The sequence below is a fragment of the Pelophylax lessonae genome (assembly GCF_965119305.1).
Source record: "Pelophylax lessonae genome assembly, chromosome: 6".
In the NCBI taxonomy this organism is placed as follows: domain Eukaryota; kingdom Metazoa; phylum Chordata; class Amphibia; order Anura; family Ranidae; genus Pelophylax; species Pelophylax lessonae.
The window spans coordinates 174931725-174950749 of NC_138773.1; the positions used below are offsets into that span (position 1 = coordinate 174931725).

The 19025-nt window shown below is 43.7% G+C and overlaps 1 protein-coding gene across 1 annotated transcript in view; it reads right to left on the minus strand.

Annotated features, from left to right (window-relative positions):
* Nucleotides 1–19025, minus strand: part of WIPI2 (WD repeat domain, phosphoinositide interacting 2) — a 73556-nt gene that overhangs the window by 9723 nt on the left and 44808 nt on the right. The window contains exons 8-10 of the mRNA XM_082260903.1: nucleotides 12368–12475; nucleotides 7829–7993; nucleotides 1120–1227 (exon numbers count right to left, since the gene is read on the minus strand). Coding sequence (XP_082117029.1) covers nucleotides 1120–1227; nucleotides 7829–7993; nucleotides 12368–12475 — 381 coding nt within the window. The remainder of the gene's footprint in view (nucleotides 1–1119; nucleotides 1228–7828; nucleotides 7994–12367; nucleotides 12476–19025) is intronic.

Below are 19025 nucleotides of genomic sequence, written 5' to 3' on the forward strand. Positions count from 1 at the left end.
TAACCCTGGATTGTGTTTGAAAAAAAAATAAATAAACTTTATTTTTTTAAAAACTACCGGGATGTTCAAATGAGGATTTAATTAACCTATGGCAAAGTATTAGACTAGAATGTAAACAATTTTCTTGTCCTGTACCAATTTCTTGCCCACTAGATCCTTTTCCATTACACTATTTTCATAACAAGTGTCCCTTTCCTACATAAAAAAAAAAAAAATTCACCAAATAGCACAGCGCTCCTAACCCGAAATCTTCAATGTTCAAACAAATGACACATGAGCAAACAAACATTTTACTGAAAGGGTCAATCTTTATTTCTCTCTGGACTATAACACTTGATTTCACATACCCTAGTCACAATCACATAGCTCAAAGCATCAGATTCAAATAACTGCTACCTATACTCCACTTCCCTTTGCTTTTGAGCCATTCTCATTAGTTGGTCTGACCGAAAAAAAGAGGCTGGATGGGCCCCAATTTTTGGAATTAGTCTGTGTACAATAGTTTGTAGGTGTGTAGGGCCTACTAAAAACTTCTGGGGGGGGGGGGGGGGGGGGAAGTACAATAGACCACAGGTTACTTTACCCTTTTTCTGACCAGAAATGATAAATGATCATATGCCCAAGTTATTATTTTATTATAGGTTGACAAATGCACACAGATGAAAATATATTGTTTTCTAGATTTTCTTTTTAATTTAAAATATTTTTAATACTGTAATTGTATCATCTGACAGGTACAGTATTATACAGGTAAAAACTGCTACGTTCAGGCTGCAGTGTTATCTGCGGGATGAAGTTTTATTTTGTCAACACCTCCAGCCTGTATGTGATCGCTACATCATAGCCAACCGTGATCATACTGCAAGTTCAGAAACCACTCTGATTGGTTCCTGATACCAAGTACAGACCAGAGCTGTTAAATGCAGCTGAAAGTGGAAGCCACCAACTGCTCAAAGTGTTAGCCGTTTACTTTAGAAAATGAGGACATTTATTAACGCAGCATGAAACCATATGGTGGAAAATGTTAAAAATACAGATTGCTAGCTGAAATAGGTTAATAGCAACAATTAAGTGTTCACAGCTTTGATATTTTGTAAGACATTTTTTTTTTCTTCTTACCGGTGTTGTTTCATTAGCGTGCACTCGCCGCCCTCCTGTGGGTCCAGATTATAAATATAAAGGTAACCATCTGCTGCAGCAACAAGTAAACGAGGAATCTTTTGAATCCTAAATGTGAACATTTTATTATAGGTTAATAAAACCTAAATAAATCAGTATCATTACAATAAAGGTTATTGCACATCTCTCATGCACCACCCCCCCCCCCCCCCAAAGTCTAACTGCAAACATATTTTTCAAATTGAATAATTCGCACGTTTGTCTGTACTTCTGTGGATCACAGGGGTGCACTTTGTTTTGCACTCCTGTGGCCCATTTTCCGCAGACAGCGGGCTGAAGCATGCTATTGGCTGACGTCACACAGCCAGTCCAGGCTGGGGAAAGATTATGACCATATGGTCGGGATCCACCCACATGCCTGGACTGGAGCCCAGCTCAGCCTCTCCTGACAGGAGACTGACAATCACAGCTCTCTGCTCAGCGAGCACTAAGAACCGAGCGTTCAGCGGTGTTTGATCATTCAGTTCTCAGCCTCCGAGTCAGCGGAGGGATTGATGCTGCATCCACCTAGAGTATAAGTATAATTCTTAAACTTTTTTTTTCTTTAGCTCTCTTTTAACCACTTGCCGTCAAGCCACCGTAGTTTTACTGCGGCAGGTCGTCTTTGTTATGCGAAACAACGTACATGTACGTCGCTTCATGTAGCAGTTAGTGTGGGTGCACCCATCGTTTGGCTAAAGGGGGAACCACTCAGCTGGTCCGGTGGCCAGGATGTCCGCTGGGCACCCGCGATCGCTCCCTATGGAGACAGAACGGCAGTCTGCCGACTTAAACAAAGCAGGCCGCTATTCTGAGTGATAAACACAGGTCTCTGTGTTCATTCAGTGAGTCCATCCCCCACACAGATAGAAAGCACCCCCTAGGCACACATTTAACCCTTTGATCGCCCCTGGTGTTAACCCCTTCACTGCCAGTGTCAGTGATCGGTGCTAAAAATATGCACTTTTACTGTACTGTCGTAATGTCGTAATGTCACTGGTCTCCACCCCCCCAAGTGTCAAAAATAGTAAAAATAAATAAGTAAAAATGACAAAAAATATTTTCCCTTGTTTGTAAACGCAATGACTTTTGGGAAAACAAATCAATATACACTTATTGGGATTTATTAACAAAAATATGTAGCAGAATAAATATTGGCCTAAAATGATGAAAAAATTAGATTTTTTTTTTTTTTAATTGGGAATGTTTATAGCAGAATGTAAAAAAAAATAAAATTTTTGACTTATCGTAAAATTTATTTCTCTGATGTTCATTGACGAACACGGCTCCTGATTCTTTTTAACCATTGGCTTATACTGCCCCCCCCCCCATAGGAGTAGGACACTAGGCAGAAAAAAGCTTGACTACGCCTATGGGCAGTCCCAGGGGGTATACACCCACTCTTAGCTATAGGCACTGAGTTTTGTTACAAGCAGTGTCAGAAAAATGCCAACTCCACAGAGGGGTGGGTTCTGTGTCTGTCAATGATCAGGGAAATGGATTTCACGGCAAGTCAAAAAAACCCATTTTCTCTTTTGTTCATTGACGGACATAGCTCCTGATTCTTTTTAACCATTTGGACTTCCCAAAGCACTGTTAAACATGAGGGATAGGAAAACCTAAAAAAAAAAATTTCCCAAGGCTAACCATAGCCAATTAGGTAACAGAGCAGGTCCAAAAGAAGCATCCGCAGATCACAACACAACCACTTTATGAAAAAACTTTGTAAAAGTGTGCACCGACGACCAGGTGGCTGCCTTGCAAAACCTGCATCACTGATGCTTTTAGACGGGAAGCCCAGGAGACACTAAGCACCCTAGTAGAGTGCGCCTAAGCAGGGGAAAGAGGAACCTGACCCCTGATGCAAAAGGCCTGAACCACCTGTCTGATCCATCTGGAAATGGTCGCAGAAGTGGAGAATCCTTTGCGAGGTCCGTCCGTGAGTGCAAATAGAGAGTCTGACTTACTAACAGACACCGTAGCCGCCAGGTACACCCTAACTGCCCGGTCCACATCCAAGACATGCAAGGCAATTTCCTTCAGATGTTTAGGCCTGGGACACAGGGAAGGCAACACAATGTATTCATTAAAACGACAGTCAGAGACCACCTTAGGAAGGAATAAATGGACAGAGGCAAAGCACCACCTTATCCTTGTGAAGCACCACAAGGTAAACGACAGGAGAACGCCGTCAGTGCTGACACCGTGCATGCAGAGATAATAGCCACCAAAGAAGGCCACCTTCTGGGCCAACGTAAGCAGGGAAACCTCCCGAATATTTTTAAAGAGGAGCTACAGTAGAGCTGAAAGCACCACATTAAGATTCCAGGACATCAATGGAGCCCACACTAAAAGGAACCACCATGAAGAAAAGGTATGCACCAGGGAGTGTGCGGCCAAAGGTTGTGGGGAAAAAAAACTAAACAAAAAAACGCCAAAAAACACGATACCTGGCCCCCGATAGGTCAATTTTTGTTCAACCCCCCATTGAAGGAATGTTAAGATCTGATCCACAGACAAGGAGTGAGGATGAACTCCAAGAGACTCACACCACGCAATGTACGTCTTCCATGTATTATGGCAGATCTTCCTAGAGGCAGATTTACAAGATTTTAACAGAGTAGGAATCTCAGATTCAAACAAACCTCAAACCTTCACCCTGGCGTTCAACAGCCAAGCCGTTAAAGCCAGCGATTGTAAGGCAGGATGGAAGAGGATCCATGGGACAGCAGATCCTCCCTGACAGGAAGTCCCCATGGAGCATCGGGGACCAGCCGTATCAGTTCTTCATACCAAGACTGGCGAGACCAGTCTGGAGCCACTAGAATGACCGGAATCCCTTCTGCCTGATTCCTGCACAGGAGTCATGGCAGAAGTTTGAGAGGGCTGGAACAAATCAGTCAGTCCACCTAAGAATGCCGGCTACTTTCCGACCTGCCAGGAAACTTCTTATGCCCACTTGGTGATTGACATAGACCACGGCCGTGGCATGGTCCAAATGAATTTCTTCCAGACACTCCTGAAGACAATTGTCTAATGAGCCAGACAAAGTCTGATTGCTCGGAGTTGCAGTACACAAAGAGGCAGTCTGGGCTCTGCCAGAGTCCAGACCCCCCTTAGCACGTCTGTGCTGTGGACGCCCCCCCACCCGGAAAGGCTGGCATCCGTGGAGACAACCGTCTCGTACAGGAGAAGGATTTTCCCTGTCAAAGTGCCAGAGAGTGAAGCCACCTCTGGAGACCGTGGATCCTTGACCCATTTCGCCAGAATCTCTTTAGCAGAAATTTTGTGTGGAACTGTGCAAACAGACTGCCTCGAGGGTGGACACCATCAGGCCCAGCATGCATATTCAAGCCTGGAGGGATGACCGTCTGCTGAATTGCCTCCTGCAATGTCTGGAGTTTTTCCAGAGGAAGAAACACACTGGCTGAGTCTGAATCCAGAGTCAGACTCAGATAGGTAATTTTTTGTGGACAGAACCAAAAGCAGACGCCTGAATGTTCAGGATCCCACAAACTCCCTCAGAGTTCGCAATCATCAGTAGTCCACCAGAGCAGTCGGAGACTCTGCTCACAGAAGAAGCTCGTCCAGGTACCCTAGTACCACGATCCCCAGCTGATGCTGAAATAAAAAATATGCCAGCACCGGGGCCAACACTCCTGTGAAGACCCGAGTTGCGGAGGTGAGACCAAAGGTCAGGGCCAAAAACGGATAATGCTCCTCATCCACAGCTAGACAGAGGAAGTGCAGGTAGGCGTCATTGATATCGAAAGAAGTGAGAAGAAATCCCTCTGATTTAGGGACGCCACAACCATGTGAATGACTATGTGGAACTTCTGTACTCGCACAAAGCAGCTTAGCGCCTTAAGGTCAAGAATTAGATGTCCCTTGCCTTCCTTCCTGGGGACTGTAAAGAGGTTTTAATAAAAAAACCCTTGAAAATGTTCCGAAGTCGGAACCGGTACAATCACACCTTGAAATAAGTCTTGCACTGCCCCAAAGAGTGATCTGGGGACAAGTGCAGGTTGGAAGGCAAGAAACCTTTCTAGAGGACAAGACCGAACTCAATCTTGTAGCCTGACTGAATAACTTTGTGGACCCACTTGACCTGTACCAGGGAGGTCCATGGATCCGGAAACCAGCGCAGACGCCACGTTAGGAACAGGGTGGGCACCACTCTGGACAGGACTCCGCTACATCGTAATGTGGGTGCTGTCGGCCAGGAGGAAATGCCGCAACTCAGGCCGAAGCCAGTTCGTATGGGTCCTCGCGAGACTTGACTCGCAGGCCTGCCCCCATCCAGTGGGCTATGTCGCGGTCGACCTAGCATGGAGCAGAGGGCTGCACAAACTTGCTTGCCAGATTGGGGGGCACCCTAAGGATCTAAATTCACCAGTTCGTTGCCCATTCCGGCACTTGATTGTAGTTCTCGCAGGAACAATATAAGAAAAGAAGAAAAAAAAAAAAAAAAAAATTCCATTTAAAATGGAAAAATTGCCAAGACCAGGAAACCCAGCAAGGAACTAGGTCCTTACTCCTGACTAGGCAGAAAAAAAAAAACTGAGTGCCTATAGCTGGGAGTGGGTGTACACCCCCTGGGACTGCCCATCGGCATAGTCAAGCTTTTTCCTGCCTAGTGTCCTACTCCTGTGAGGGGCAGGATAACCCAATGTTTAAGAAGAATCAGGAGCTGCGTCTATCGATGAACAAAGGAGACCTTTTTTTTTTCCCCCAGAATTGTCGGTCTTTTTTTTTTGGTTTATAGCGCAAAAAATAAAAAATTGCAGAGGTGATCAAATACCACCAAAAGAAAGCTCTATTTGTTGGGGGAAAAAAAGGATATAAATTTTTTTTTGGGCACAGCATCTCACGATTGCGTGATTGTCAGTTAAAGTAATGCAGTGCCGTATCACAAAAAATGGCCTGGGGGTAAAACCTTCAGGTCCTTAAGTGGTTAAATAAAACCAGTTGTTCCCAGTTGGAGAGATTTTCCCTTACTTCCTTGACCGTGTGATCCTAATCTGAACTCACCAGAGCAATTCTGCCAGGAAGCTGTCACTGCATGTCACCAGTCATAATTGGCTAAGGCATTTCCGTGCCCCGCAGCTGCATGAATACAAGGAGCGTATATATATGTAGCTGCAGGGCGGGGAATGCCTGGCCACTTAGGACTGGTCATGTGCAGTAACAGCTTCCCGACGGGACAGCGCAGGTGGATTCAGACTAGGATCCGAACATACGTGAACTCATACCTGCTCGTGACTATACAAAAAAAAATGAAAATAAGGTCATATTTGTCACATACAGAAAGGCAACTACAGAAATAAGAACAATGTCCTCAGTTTAAATTCTTTTTTACTCTACTAGAATGTGTTCTCATGACTCCCTAACAAGAAAGATTTTCTATCACTTCTTCACAGGAAATGGAGAATTCCGCTCTATAGGGACAAAGATGGCAGCATAAAACAGACAGAGGTTTTACACTTTACCTGCTCATTCCAAAACTATATAAAACATTTTGGCTAAATTTAGGTTTGAAAAAAACGGTAGGGACAGGAAAAATCTAGATTTTCTTTGTATCCAAAAAGGCCCTGTCATAGACCGAAAGAACTTTTAACTGAACATACTACTTGGCGTTACAGATTGCAGTTCATAAAATTCCTTAACCTCCCTGGCGGTATTCCCGAGTGTGGCTCGGGATTAACTTTCAGTACCAAAAGCGGTAACCCTGAGCCACACTCAGGATTACCACAGAATGTTACTCACCTTCCCTGTGATCCCCCGCCATCCTCACACTCTCTCCCCGCTCTGTGCACGGCCGATTGCCGGCACTTGCCTTCCGGTTCCCTTCCCTGCGAGCGTTGCGACGGAGGGGGGTGGCGGCAAATTCAAAAAGTGTAAATACACAAATGACATGATACAAAGTTGTGATCCTAACGAATTACACTGTATCATGCCATTTCAGCAAAGGATTGCACCTGGTGGCTTTTCCAGTACCCTGCCTGGAAAATTTTGAACGACCATGGCATCCAAAAAGCGTTCTTTTTGCGAAAAAGCATTTTTAAACTAAGTGAAAAACAGCGACAGCGAAACAGAGTTACTTGAAAAACTGAGTGATATTGATTCGTGGGAAAATTTGTCATCAGGTATGGAAAGTGAGGACAGCGACAATTCTGATGTCTCTTTCTGGCACATAGCTTGTAGAATTTGGAAGTATATCAAATGATTCTTCAGAATTTCCAACGGAGCTATGTGCCAGAAAGACATCAACTTCAAACCATGCTCACAGGACTTCCACCCTCCTCCCGTTTTTTTAATCCAGGGGCAGCCTGTGGGTAGAGAGCAGCAACACACACGTCCCACAGCAATGACATTTATGCACTGTCAGTGCTGGCACGGTGGTTGAGGACTACACTCTCTGTAGCCCAGAGGATCACAGCTTGAGCGAGTCTAGGAGTCATTTAACCTGGAAGTGTGATAGCAGCTACTAGATTAAGTGAGTCCCCTTTGGGGAGGTTCGTATTGCAGTAAATGCTGTATTTTTTTTTTATTTTGAAACCATTTTTACTTATTTTTGAAACCTGAAGTTAGGCATTCAATCCCCATTTACAAATGTATTATTCACAGGAGGTAGTGGAAAAAAAAAAAAAAAAAAAAGATCTGAAATTACATTGCTAATGCACAGATGTTTTTGTGACCACAAAAAGGCAAACGAATAGTTGCAAAAGCTCTTCCTTGATTGAACATTTCAGTTACTTGGGAGGGCAAGTAACTGGTGGAAGCCATGATAACTTTTCCAAAATAACCCGTCCAGGTGGTTGGCTCCTCAACAGGCCTAAAAAAAACAAACAAAAAACACAATTATATATGTATATACACACTGTTTTTTAAACTTTGCATAAATATTGAGGTGTATTATCCCAAAAATTTCAATACGTGTTAGTGTATACACTTAGTTCTTTTCAATTCTAGCCTTTAATGTTTTATTAAGGCTGTTGCTGTAGTACACCAGGTGATTCTGCCAACTGTCGTCGTCGTCCCCCCCCCCCCAGGTTCCCGTTTTATACTGTTCACGGCAAGAACAGAAGCAGATCTGTGCTAGTGTATTCAGTCTGCAACCCTGGGATCGATGCTGGGAGTTAAAGGACATAATGTTGAACAGTGTGCCTGTACTCATGCTGTCAGTTGCATAAGTAAGTGTACTCTCCTCATTCATACAGAGCTGTACCATTTTGTTCCACAGTACATTACAAGGAACACCATATCATTACAAGAAGATCAATACAAAAAAGGCAGAATCTACTTCTCTTCAAACAGGTGACATATTACTATTGTGATATAAAAATACAAAGACCTCCTTTACACTTGGCAAACATCTGTGCTCATGAGTCCATCATAGGAAAATCACTAAACAAGTATGGTGTTGATGGGAAGCTGGCAATGAGGAAACCACGGCTCAAGAAAAATTGCTTCCCTTTTGTAAATTTGCCTATGACCACCTGAATTTTTGAAACTACTGAAACAAAAGGTTTTGGGCCACATGAAACCGTTTCATTTTCTGGTAAATATAGGTCTGCATACAAACTTAAAAATCTCATCCCAGTGGTGCAATAGTATGGCACAGCTTTACATACTCAAGGTCTGCAGGGTTTGCAGTCACAGGGAGGGGAATCAATAGTTGCATCAGGAGATATTACAGCAGTGTGTCTGATCTAAAACTCTGCAAATTTGAGACAGCAAAATAATAAAATTCACATGAGTAAATGAAAACAGTGGCAAAATTTCAGAACAGTCAAGGTCAAGGCCCTGAGCATATTCTCATTGAAATGCTGTGGTGTGATATGCAGAAGGCTGTTTTAGCAAGGCATTCCTGAACATTACATTATCCACTTTAAGGACTGACCCACGTATATTTACTGCGGCAGCGATTGTTCGGAGGAATGGCAAAACAAGGCAGACCGCCATTCTGTCAGACAGGAAGAGAGAGATCTTGTGTTTCTACTAATCAGGAACACAGATCTCTCTCTTCCTGCAGTCCATCCCACACACAGTTAGGAAGCACTCCCTAGGAGCACACTTAACCCTTTGATCGCCCAAGATGTTAACCCCTTCCCTGCCAGTGTCATTTATGCAGGGACTGTGCATTTTTTTTTTAGCACTGTATTAGTGTCACTGGTCCCAGATTTGTCAGCCACAATCCCATAAAAAAAAAAAAAAAAAAAAAAAAAAAAAAAAAAAAAAAAAAAAAAAAAAAATCGCTGATCGCCGCCATTACTAACAATTAAAAAAAAAATATTTACCAAAAATATGTAGCAGAATACAATATGGTCTAAACTGATAAATTTGATTTTTTATATTTTTCTTATTGAAAATGTTTTTTTAGCAGAAAGTAAAAAAATAGAATTTTTGTAAGAACTTACCGTAAAATGATTTTCTGAGTACTCTGACAGTCGCAGCCCCTCCATATGTTCTTCACTATTGGGTAATGGCACCCTCTGCAGGAGCAGGCTAGGTAGTGAAAACTTGATAAAAAAAGCTTAAACAAGACACACCTTTTAGGGACTGTCCCTCTCAACATTACCCTCAGACACTCAGTGCTGCTAATCAGTTTCGTAGCAAGCAGTACAGGAAGACAACCAACCCCAAAATATAGGGGGACGGGGGCTGCGACTGTCAGAGGACTCAGAGAAAATTTTACAGTAAGTTCTTACAAAAATTATTTTTTCTCTTGCGTCCTGACAGTCGCAGCCCTTCCACATTCTTCACTATTGGGACGTCCCAAAGCAGTGCAGGTGTGAGGGGTGGGAAAAGACACAACCAACAGAACGGTAACGTGCCAACAAGGCCAGAAAACAAAACATGGCCAACAGGGCAACAAAAGCTCAACCAACAGGAGCTAACCCCAGAACAAATTCACCCCAAGAAGAGAAAAAAACTAGACTCTTGAACAAAACAAAACGCAGCGCTCAAAACTCTGCGGCCAAAGTAAGCATCTGAGGATGCCATCACGTCAATCTTGTAGAATTTTGTGAAAGTGTGCACCGACGACCAGGTTGCCGCTTTGCACACTTGAGCCACAGAAGCCTGATGGCAAAAAGCCCACGAGGCACTCACGGCTCTAGTAAAATGTGCCCTCACAGGGAAAGGAGGCACCTGACCCTTCAGTGAATAGGCCCGAACAATAGTCTGTCTGATCCATTTGGAAATGGTAGCAGAGGACAGAGCCAGTGCTCGCGCTAGGCGAACTAGGTGAAAAAAACGGCGCCTACAGTCAGGAACACAGGACCCTGGCTACAGAGGGAATCCACAAGAAAGCCGCCCCCCCCCCCCAGGACAAGGTAATAGCCCCACACCACGCAGCTGGGGGTGCTCTAGCCAGAAGGAGCAGGGTGGCAGGGACCGTCCAGGGGGGACACCACAGAGACGCAGCTCTGACATCCCCATAGAGTAAGCCCACATCACCCCCCAGATGACTGTCCCAGGGACATGGGGGGTAGCATCACTCACCATACCATGGCCTGCGGGCTCCGATACAGGTCACCTCCCACCCTGAGTGGGGGTGCCGTCAGCCAAGAGGGGATGCTGCAACACAGGGCATTCCAGGGTTGAAGTGTCCCGGCAAAAAAAATTCCTCCGCTGGCTCGACCCATCCGTCAGGGCACCGTCGTGGCGAGGCCTAGGCGGACCACAACCTGCGCACGTTCGTTCGCCAGGCTGGGACACCATAAGGATCTAGATTATCCAGTCCGAGGTCCAGCCCGGTTGTCGCTTGTAGTTCTCCAGGAGGATCCCCCTGACTAGCTAGCGTTAGTGAGTGAGAAAAACAAAAAAGAAAAAACATTTTTCAAAGAAAAATAAAAACTGAGACACGGAGTCCCAGCAGGGTATCCTAGTCCTACTCCTGAGCTAGGCAGCAAGAAACTGATTAGCAGCACTGAGTGAGGATAATGTCAAGAGAGACAGCCCCTAAAAGGTGTGTCTTGTTTAAGCTTTTTGATCATGTTTTCACTACCTAGCCTGCTCCTGAAGAGGGCGCCATTACCCAATAGTGAAGAACATATGGAAGGGTTGCGACTTGTCAGAGGACGTAAGAGAAATACCGTTTTATTTTCAAAATTGTCTTGCCTTTTTTTTTTGTTTATAGTGCAAAAAATAAAAAAAAATTGCAGAGGTGATCAAATACCACCAAAAGAAATCTCTATTTGTGGGTAAAAAAAGGACATCAATTTTAGTCGGGTATAGCGTCACACGACCAGGCAATTGTCCGTTAAAACAACGCAGTGCCATATTGCAAAAAATTGCCTGGTCCGGCAGGGGGTAAAACCTTCCGGGGCTGAATTGGGTAAAATTACAAATTTTAAAGCACTTTCAGCAGTTGATCAGATCACTGAGTATGCAGCTTTGTTATCTTTGAATCCCTGCCATTGTTCTAAGCTACAGCCATGATCACTTTCCCAGGTTTCCTGTGAGGGCGCCAGGCATCTTCGGTAAGGGAAACCTACTTCACATGTGCAAGTCACGCCGCCCTTTCTGAATGGTTGGTCCCATAGTCTTCTGGGTGCTGTGTGTGTCCCAGAAGGCTGTGGTGGGAGGGGTCGAACATCTGTGTCAGATCGCTGCAGCGATCTACGATGAAGTGGGAGTGGGTACCTGTCAAAAGCAGGTACCCACTTCCCCCAGAAGTGCCAAATGTGGCAGTGGAGGAAGCAAACAAGCAGAGCTTCCCTTTTTGGGTGGTATCCGCTTTAGGCAACACTGACAACTGTATGGCTAAAATTACAAAGCACGTATTAAACGAATGTACACCAATATTGCCATTAGAGAAAATTCTTATTTTTGTAAAAGAAGTAGGGCCAAAGCTCTTTTGGCCCTACTTCTCCTGGGGATCACAGAAAAGCACTTTGTTCTGCACTCCTGTGATTTGTAATCAGCTGTCACTCAGCCGCTTCAGGCTCTGGAGAGATTCCGCCTTTAATGTCAGGTTCCACCCAGATGCCTGACCAGCAGCTGGCTTAGCCTCTCAGCACACTGCTGAAGGCTGAGCCCGCTGCTCCTGCCCCCTGGTGACTGACAGTTGAGTATGTGTGTTTTTTTCATATTCCACACTCCACTCTCTTAAGCAGAAATCCAAAGTCAGGATCAAACTTTTCCAGCATTTAAAGAATAAAGAAAAGCTGAAAGCAACTGAATAGATAAAATGAATACATACTTTTCTTTCACGGTCTCCAACTTGAAAATATGCACAGTTTCTGTGTTACTTGAGGCTGAAAGAAAGATGCCATCCATGCTGAAAGCTAGGGAAAATATTGTCACACACCTATATTAAAAAAAACAAAAAACAAAAAAGAAGGTAAGCTCAAAAGATAATTACATTACACATTCTGAACAAGCAGTAAAAGCAATCCTCATTCATCTCTTTATTTATAAGGATTGTGAGGAATTTCATTTTAAAAATTTACAACACAGGTACGTTGTTTTTTTATGGAACAGAATCTTGTAAAACAACCCGCAAGTGTTTCTAAACTGCTGGTCTTCCTTCACATAGGCAGCAGGCTCCGAAAAGGGATCCTCTGTGGATCACTTTTTAAAGAAGTGTGCTTCTCTAAGTGTTTACAAAAGAACAATAATAAAAATGTATGTATCACAGTATACAATAATTTAAAACTAGATCAGTTCAGATCCTAAGTGACAGTTCATAGGAATAAATCTTGAACAGATAACCTGATATATAAGGGAGTGTCCCCAGTGACTTGACATGCCAGACGAGCCTCATTCCCAGTTGACGCCTATTACAGGGAAACACGCCGGGTGGAGCCACATCTTTGACGTCATCGTGCACGAGCTGCAGGGGAGGACCATGGCCGTGCTTGCTTTTGTGTCTAATCACTGTTATTTTATCTTCTAAGTGTAAATGCAATTTTTTACCTTTATTTAACACCTAGTTTTAACAAATTACACTATGAAGTATCCTCCTATTTTTACCCATGTATGAGTGGCAGCGAGTCTGTAAATACATGCCCTACGGTGTATTAACCAACAATCTTGGATGACATCATTGCTGGGATTTGATCGGCAGGACTCTCTCTCTTCTGCCGGGTTCTGTGGAGATTTTACATAAGGAGATTGATCTCTATAATCTTCTGGTAAGAGGCGTGAGTTTATGTGGGAATTGCAACCTTATGTGTGCATTTCACTATGTGTTTGTCGGCTGTTTAACACTGTCAAGTCACTGGGACACATGCTTATCAAATCGGATTGTCTGTTCAAAGTTTATTCCTATAAACGGTCACCTAGGATCTAAACTGATCTGTTTTTAATATTATTGTATATGGTGTTACATGCATTCAATATTATTCTTTTTTGACCACTCAAAGAAGCGCACTGATATCTATACTTTTTATTTTAAAGTTGGTTTACCGGGCAGGCGAAGCCAGATGTAGAGCAGAACAGACGGCTGCATAGAGAGCTCTGGGTATCCTGACCATTTGCTTTCCCTTATTAAGGCTCCCAATTTATTGATACCCCATGGCTGACAGCACTGTATATCCATGCACCGTTTGATATGCCTACCAAAAGGTAAATCCTTTCGGGGAGAAGGCAGGGAAGACGATTTTCTCCTCCATCAGCCTCCTGTCCAGAGGCCATCTTGGATCGGCTTCTTGCTCTATTAGCAGCAATGAAGATGTCTGCAGCTCCCAAGGCTCCTCAGTCTCCTCCTGCCCCTTCACTGGTGGGCGACATGGAGGTCAACCTCAAGGCTATAGAACAAAGCAGAACCTCACTGGTGGTTCGTATAGACCGACTTACAGAAGAATGAAATTTATCTGTAACGACTTAGATAAAATCAGTACAGATCCTTGTGGCGAAGTCAGATGATGCAGAGAATTGGCTCCGGAGGAACAATGTCCAGGTACTGGGTTTACCTGAGGGAGCTGAAGGAGATCGCCTGGCTGAATTTGCATAATCCTTTAAGAAACTACTACATCTGGAAGATGTTTCTCCCAACGTATGTGGTGGAGAGGGCCCATAGGGTCCCGACTGTTTGGGGCATAGCAGGGGCCACTGCAAGGCCATTTTTGGTGCGCTTCCTAAATTTGAAAGATCATGACAGGATCCTGAGGCTTGCAAACAGCCCACCCAGCCCACCCTTCCCTATGAAAACACAATGGTTCACTTATACCATGATTTTTCGGCTGGCCTGCAAAAGAAGCACAAAACATTCATGGACGTTCAAAGGAGGCTCCAGGAGCAAGACATCAAATACGCTATGCTGTATCCCAATCATTTGCGAATGCAACACGGAGGGTCGGTAAAGTTTTTAGATTCCCCTAGAGATGCGGATGTCTGGCTACTCACCCTACATAAATTGAATTTCCTGATATATGTGGCTGCAGGCGGGCAGAGAAGAGATCGTATGCCATGGCTATAGGTTCTAGATGATTTAGTTTATTTACATGGTTCCTTCAGTGCTGAAATAGGTGTTGCATCCCACCCTTTTCAGTCCTTTGGCTTCAGTTGGATCCAATAATGTCACCTGTTGTGGCGCTTGCTTATCCTCCTAGACCGTGGGGGTTGCAACACGAGGCATGCACATGGTAAGACTGCTGAACCCTTACATTCGTACATAACTTCTAAAATGACATGCTCTCAGACTTGGCAGACTTTTTTTTTTTTTTTGGTTAACTTTTTCTTTTCGTCTTTTGGGCCTCACAAGTTTGGGCCTGACTCAACGGGGTCTATGCCCAACACCCATAGGCTACTGTTCAAGGTTAAACACCATATGGAACGGCTGTTCTGGGTCTCTGTATTACAGTAGTTTTGGTTAGATTGTTTAGGGATTTAAACTGCTCTAGCGAGTTGGTTGGGTAATGCTAGACAATAGGCCACATGGCTAGTTGGGAGACACTTCCAGGATGCACACCAGGCATAATATCCAAGAGTGAATCTTTTAGTACGGTGGGGGCTGTATATTGTATGATGGCCTATTATGAATTTCAGGGTAATATGAAAACATTATGGGCTTGAATGACAAGGTAAAGAGGGCCCTCATATTTAAATACCTTCAAACCCATACACCGCATGTACTCTTTTTACAAGAGACTCATTTGTCAGGCAGGAACATACTGGCTCTCAAGCGATCATGGGTGAAACAAACAATGATTCCATGCTACTTATTCTTCCTACTTGAGAGGTGTAACCATTTTGTTGAATAAGTCCCTTCAATATAGGGTTCAACAAATCATTACAGATCCTGGTGGGCGATACATTATTTTGCTATTCAAAATCTGCATTCAACTGTGGGCTTTAATCAAAGTGTATATCCCTCCCCAGTTTGATCCCACCATCCTATATGCCATCTCCACAAAACTGTCTCCATTCCAGGTGAGCAAAGTCCTTATGGGGGGTGATTTCAAAAGCATTTTGGATAAGAACCTTGACACCTCCCAACCTAATAGAGGTGCACCCATGGATTTTGGCAGTCTGGGCGGATACCTTTAATATGTAGGAAACTTGGAAGTGGAAGCATCCGGGGGATAGGATCTTTTCTCTTACCTCATCTACCCACAGGTTAGGTTCTTGTATAGATTTTGTAATTGGTAGTTCCTCATTTTTGTCATCTGTATGCACGGTCTCCTATCTCCCAGCAGGTCTCTCAGACCATTCCCCCTTGAGGTTATCCTGACTTTGGGGACCCATTGGGACCCAGGATGCTGGAGGTTATCCTCCCACTGGATTGGCAATCCTAAAATTCTTGAACTAGTGTCCACAAAGCTGTCCGAGTATTGGTGGATTATTACAGACTCCTCAACTCCTGATGTGGTTTGAGAGGCCTGCAAGGCATGTGCTAGGGGAGAGTATATATCTTCAGTTAAAGCAGTGCATTCAGACTATGCTTCCCAGACTATTGATTCAGAAAGAAAGGAGGTTAAGGCGGCAGAAGCCTTCACAGCCAATCTGACCCCTGAGGTATATTTTAACCTGGCGAACATTAGAAGGGAATTAAATATCCACTATAGTACGTTAGTGCAATCTGATGTGCAGAGATTGAATGGCAAGCTGTTCGAGGCTGGGGATAAAAAACGGAAATGGTTAGCCAACTTAGTAACTGAACAACATCAAAAGATTATTTCAGTGCTCCGGTCCTCTAATGGGAACCAAAACCCCTATCAGGTCCAGTAGGCACTTTGGGGGAGGAGTTCGAGGGAGTACATTTGCCCTCTCTCTCACTACGGAGGATATTGATGTTCTGGAGGCCCCCATATTATTATTGTTAAAAATAGAAGCTGCAATAAGTTTGTTCCCTAATAAATCCCTGGGGCTGGATGGCCTGCCAGGGGAATGGTATAAGACATATAGCTCACTGCTGGCCCCCAAGCTACAATATTTATTCGCTCATAGTTTAGAGACTGGGAGTTTACTGGACTATGTCCCAGGTGCATATTGTACTGCTGCCAAAACCAGGCAGACCTATCACACGGTTTCTCCTATAGACCCATCTCACTTTTAAACTTTAAACGCAAGATACTCACAAAAGTCCTTGCAGAATTATGAAGGTTATACTATCTCTTATAGACATTTACCAAACCAGATTTATGCCAGGCAAATCCACAGAAATTAGCATCCGCCGGGTTCTCACACATATCCAACTACCTTTGGATCAGGCGAATACTAGGGTGCTGGTTGCACTAGTTAAAGAAAAAACATTCGATACGGTCCGATGGAGTTCCATGTTGGAAGTACTAGAGCTATTTGGTTTTGGCCCCACGTTTAGAAAGTGGATCACGGTTATACAGGAATCATAATGGCCTGTATTAAGCTGCAGGGTAGGCTGTCGCTCCCATTCCAAAAAAAAAAAAAAAAAAAGGTGAAGGAGGCAGGGGTGTTCGTTATCCCCTGTCCTGTTCGCCTTGGCCATGGAACCGCTGGCCGGGGCCCTGAGGGCGTCGCGGGGGGTGATAGAGCCATGTTAGCGTGATCATGGAGAAATTGGCACTTTATGTTGATGCCCTAGTTCTCTTTCTCCACAACCCTGGCCCCTTCGCTCTTCGAGGCCTTGTGGATCCTGGCGCATTTCTCAGTGTTCTCTGGATTGAAAAGCAACTGGGAAAATTTGCCTATTCTCCCTATCGACCCAGGGGCAAGGGAGCTGGCCGATGATAACCTGCCTTTACAATGGGCAACCAGTATTCGCTATTTGGGTATTGATAGGGATAATAACCAATGCACTAACCAGTAAGTGAGTAGAAAAAAATATAGATAACTGTGTGGAACAGAGTAATAGCAGCCGCATTTTTTGTAGTGTCACCACATACAATATGTTCTTTTGTATACGAAATTGGCACGAAAATACACATAAAAACATACAAATGCCATACAACTAATATATAAATAAGATCAAATTATGTGCAAGAATGTGCTGATATGTGCAACACTTCAATAAAACAAAAGCACCACATAGCGTACATAGTGGACTGAGTGTGAAAAAAATAATCCAATAATAAATCTCCAGTGGAAAACCACAAATATATGGAAAAATCTAAATACATTAAAAAGTCAGGGTCTATAACATCCATACATGATCATCAAAGGAAGAAAAAGTGTCTTCTGTGCAAAAATAGGAAGATCCCAGGAAACCAGCAAACCATATACCACCTATATAGCTGGAGAGAGTCCAGAGAAGGGCAACTAAACTAATTAGGGGATTGGAGGACCTGGACTATGAAGAGCGTCTACAATCGCTCGATTTATTTTCCCTGGAGAAGAGACGTCTGAGGGGGGGGACATGATAGCAATTTATAAATATCTTAATGGGGATCCCAGCTTAGAAAAAAAGCTGTTCATTCGATGGGATTGCATGAGGACTCGAGGGCATACAATGCGATTAGAGGAGAAGCGTTTTAACCTCAGTCAACGCGGGGGGTTCTTTACTGTTAGGGCAACAAGATTGTGGAATTCTCTACCACAAGAGGTGGTTTCTGCGGGTAGTATGGTGGCTTTCAAAAGACTCTTAGACTTACATCTCAAGGATCAGAACATTCAGGGGTATGTGAGATGATTACAGCCACACACACCTACACAGGTTGAACTAGATGGACTATTGTCTTTATTCAACCTCACCTACTATGTAACTATAGGTGCAGTGGTCGCTCACCTCAATGCAGGGTAATAATCGCATTTAAATTAATCCCAGAATGAGACCGATCCTCCACAGGAATGATGGCTAGCTAAATGCAGGGGATAGATTACTTCCAAATGATAAGGGATCCTCCACAGCGGCAGCAATCAGCTCATGGAAAGCAAATATGCAACTCCATAGTGTAGTAAATCAAAGTATACAATTATTAAAATATATAGCAACTCAACAGATTAAAACAATCAACTTTGAAGGTATAATAAACCCGCGGGGTCCCCAGATGAGGTGTGGTATCTGAATATGAGACTTTCGGTCTCGGCCGAAGAACCGGAAGTAACGTCACCCGGCTCCTTCCGACGCGTTGCGTCACAAATAACATGACTTTATTAAGGGTTATTTGTGGTTTTCCACTCGAGATTTATTTTTGTATTATTTTTTTCACACTCAGTGCACTATGCTATGTGGTGATTTTTTATTGAAGTGTGTTGCACATAACAGCACATTCATGCACATAATTTGATCTTATTAGTTGTATGGCTTTTTGGGTATTAACTTTATTTTCAATGTTAAAGACTTTTGTAAACTAAATTTGCTTCCAGCACTACAATGGCGTAAAACAGAGGTGAAGGCCTGGTCTCACTTACTCCTATTGCGGATAGGAAAAATCAACCTAATTAGGATGAAAATTCTCCCACTAATACTTTATATTTTGAGACATTCCCCTATATGGATT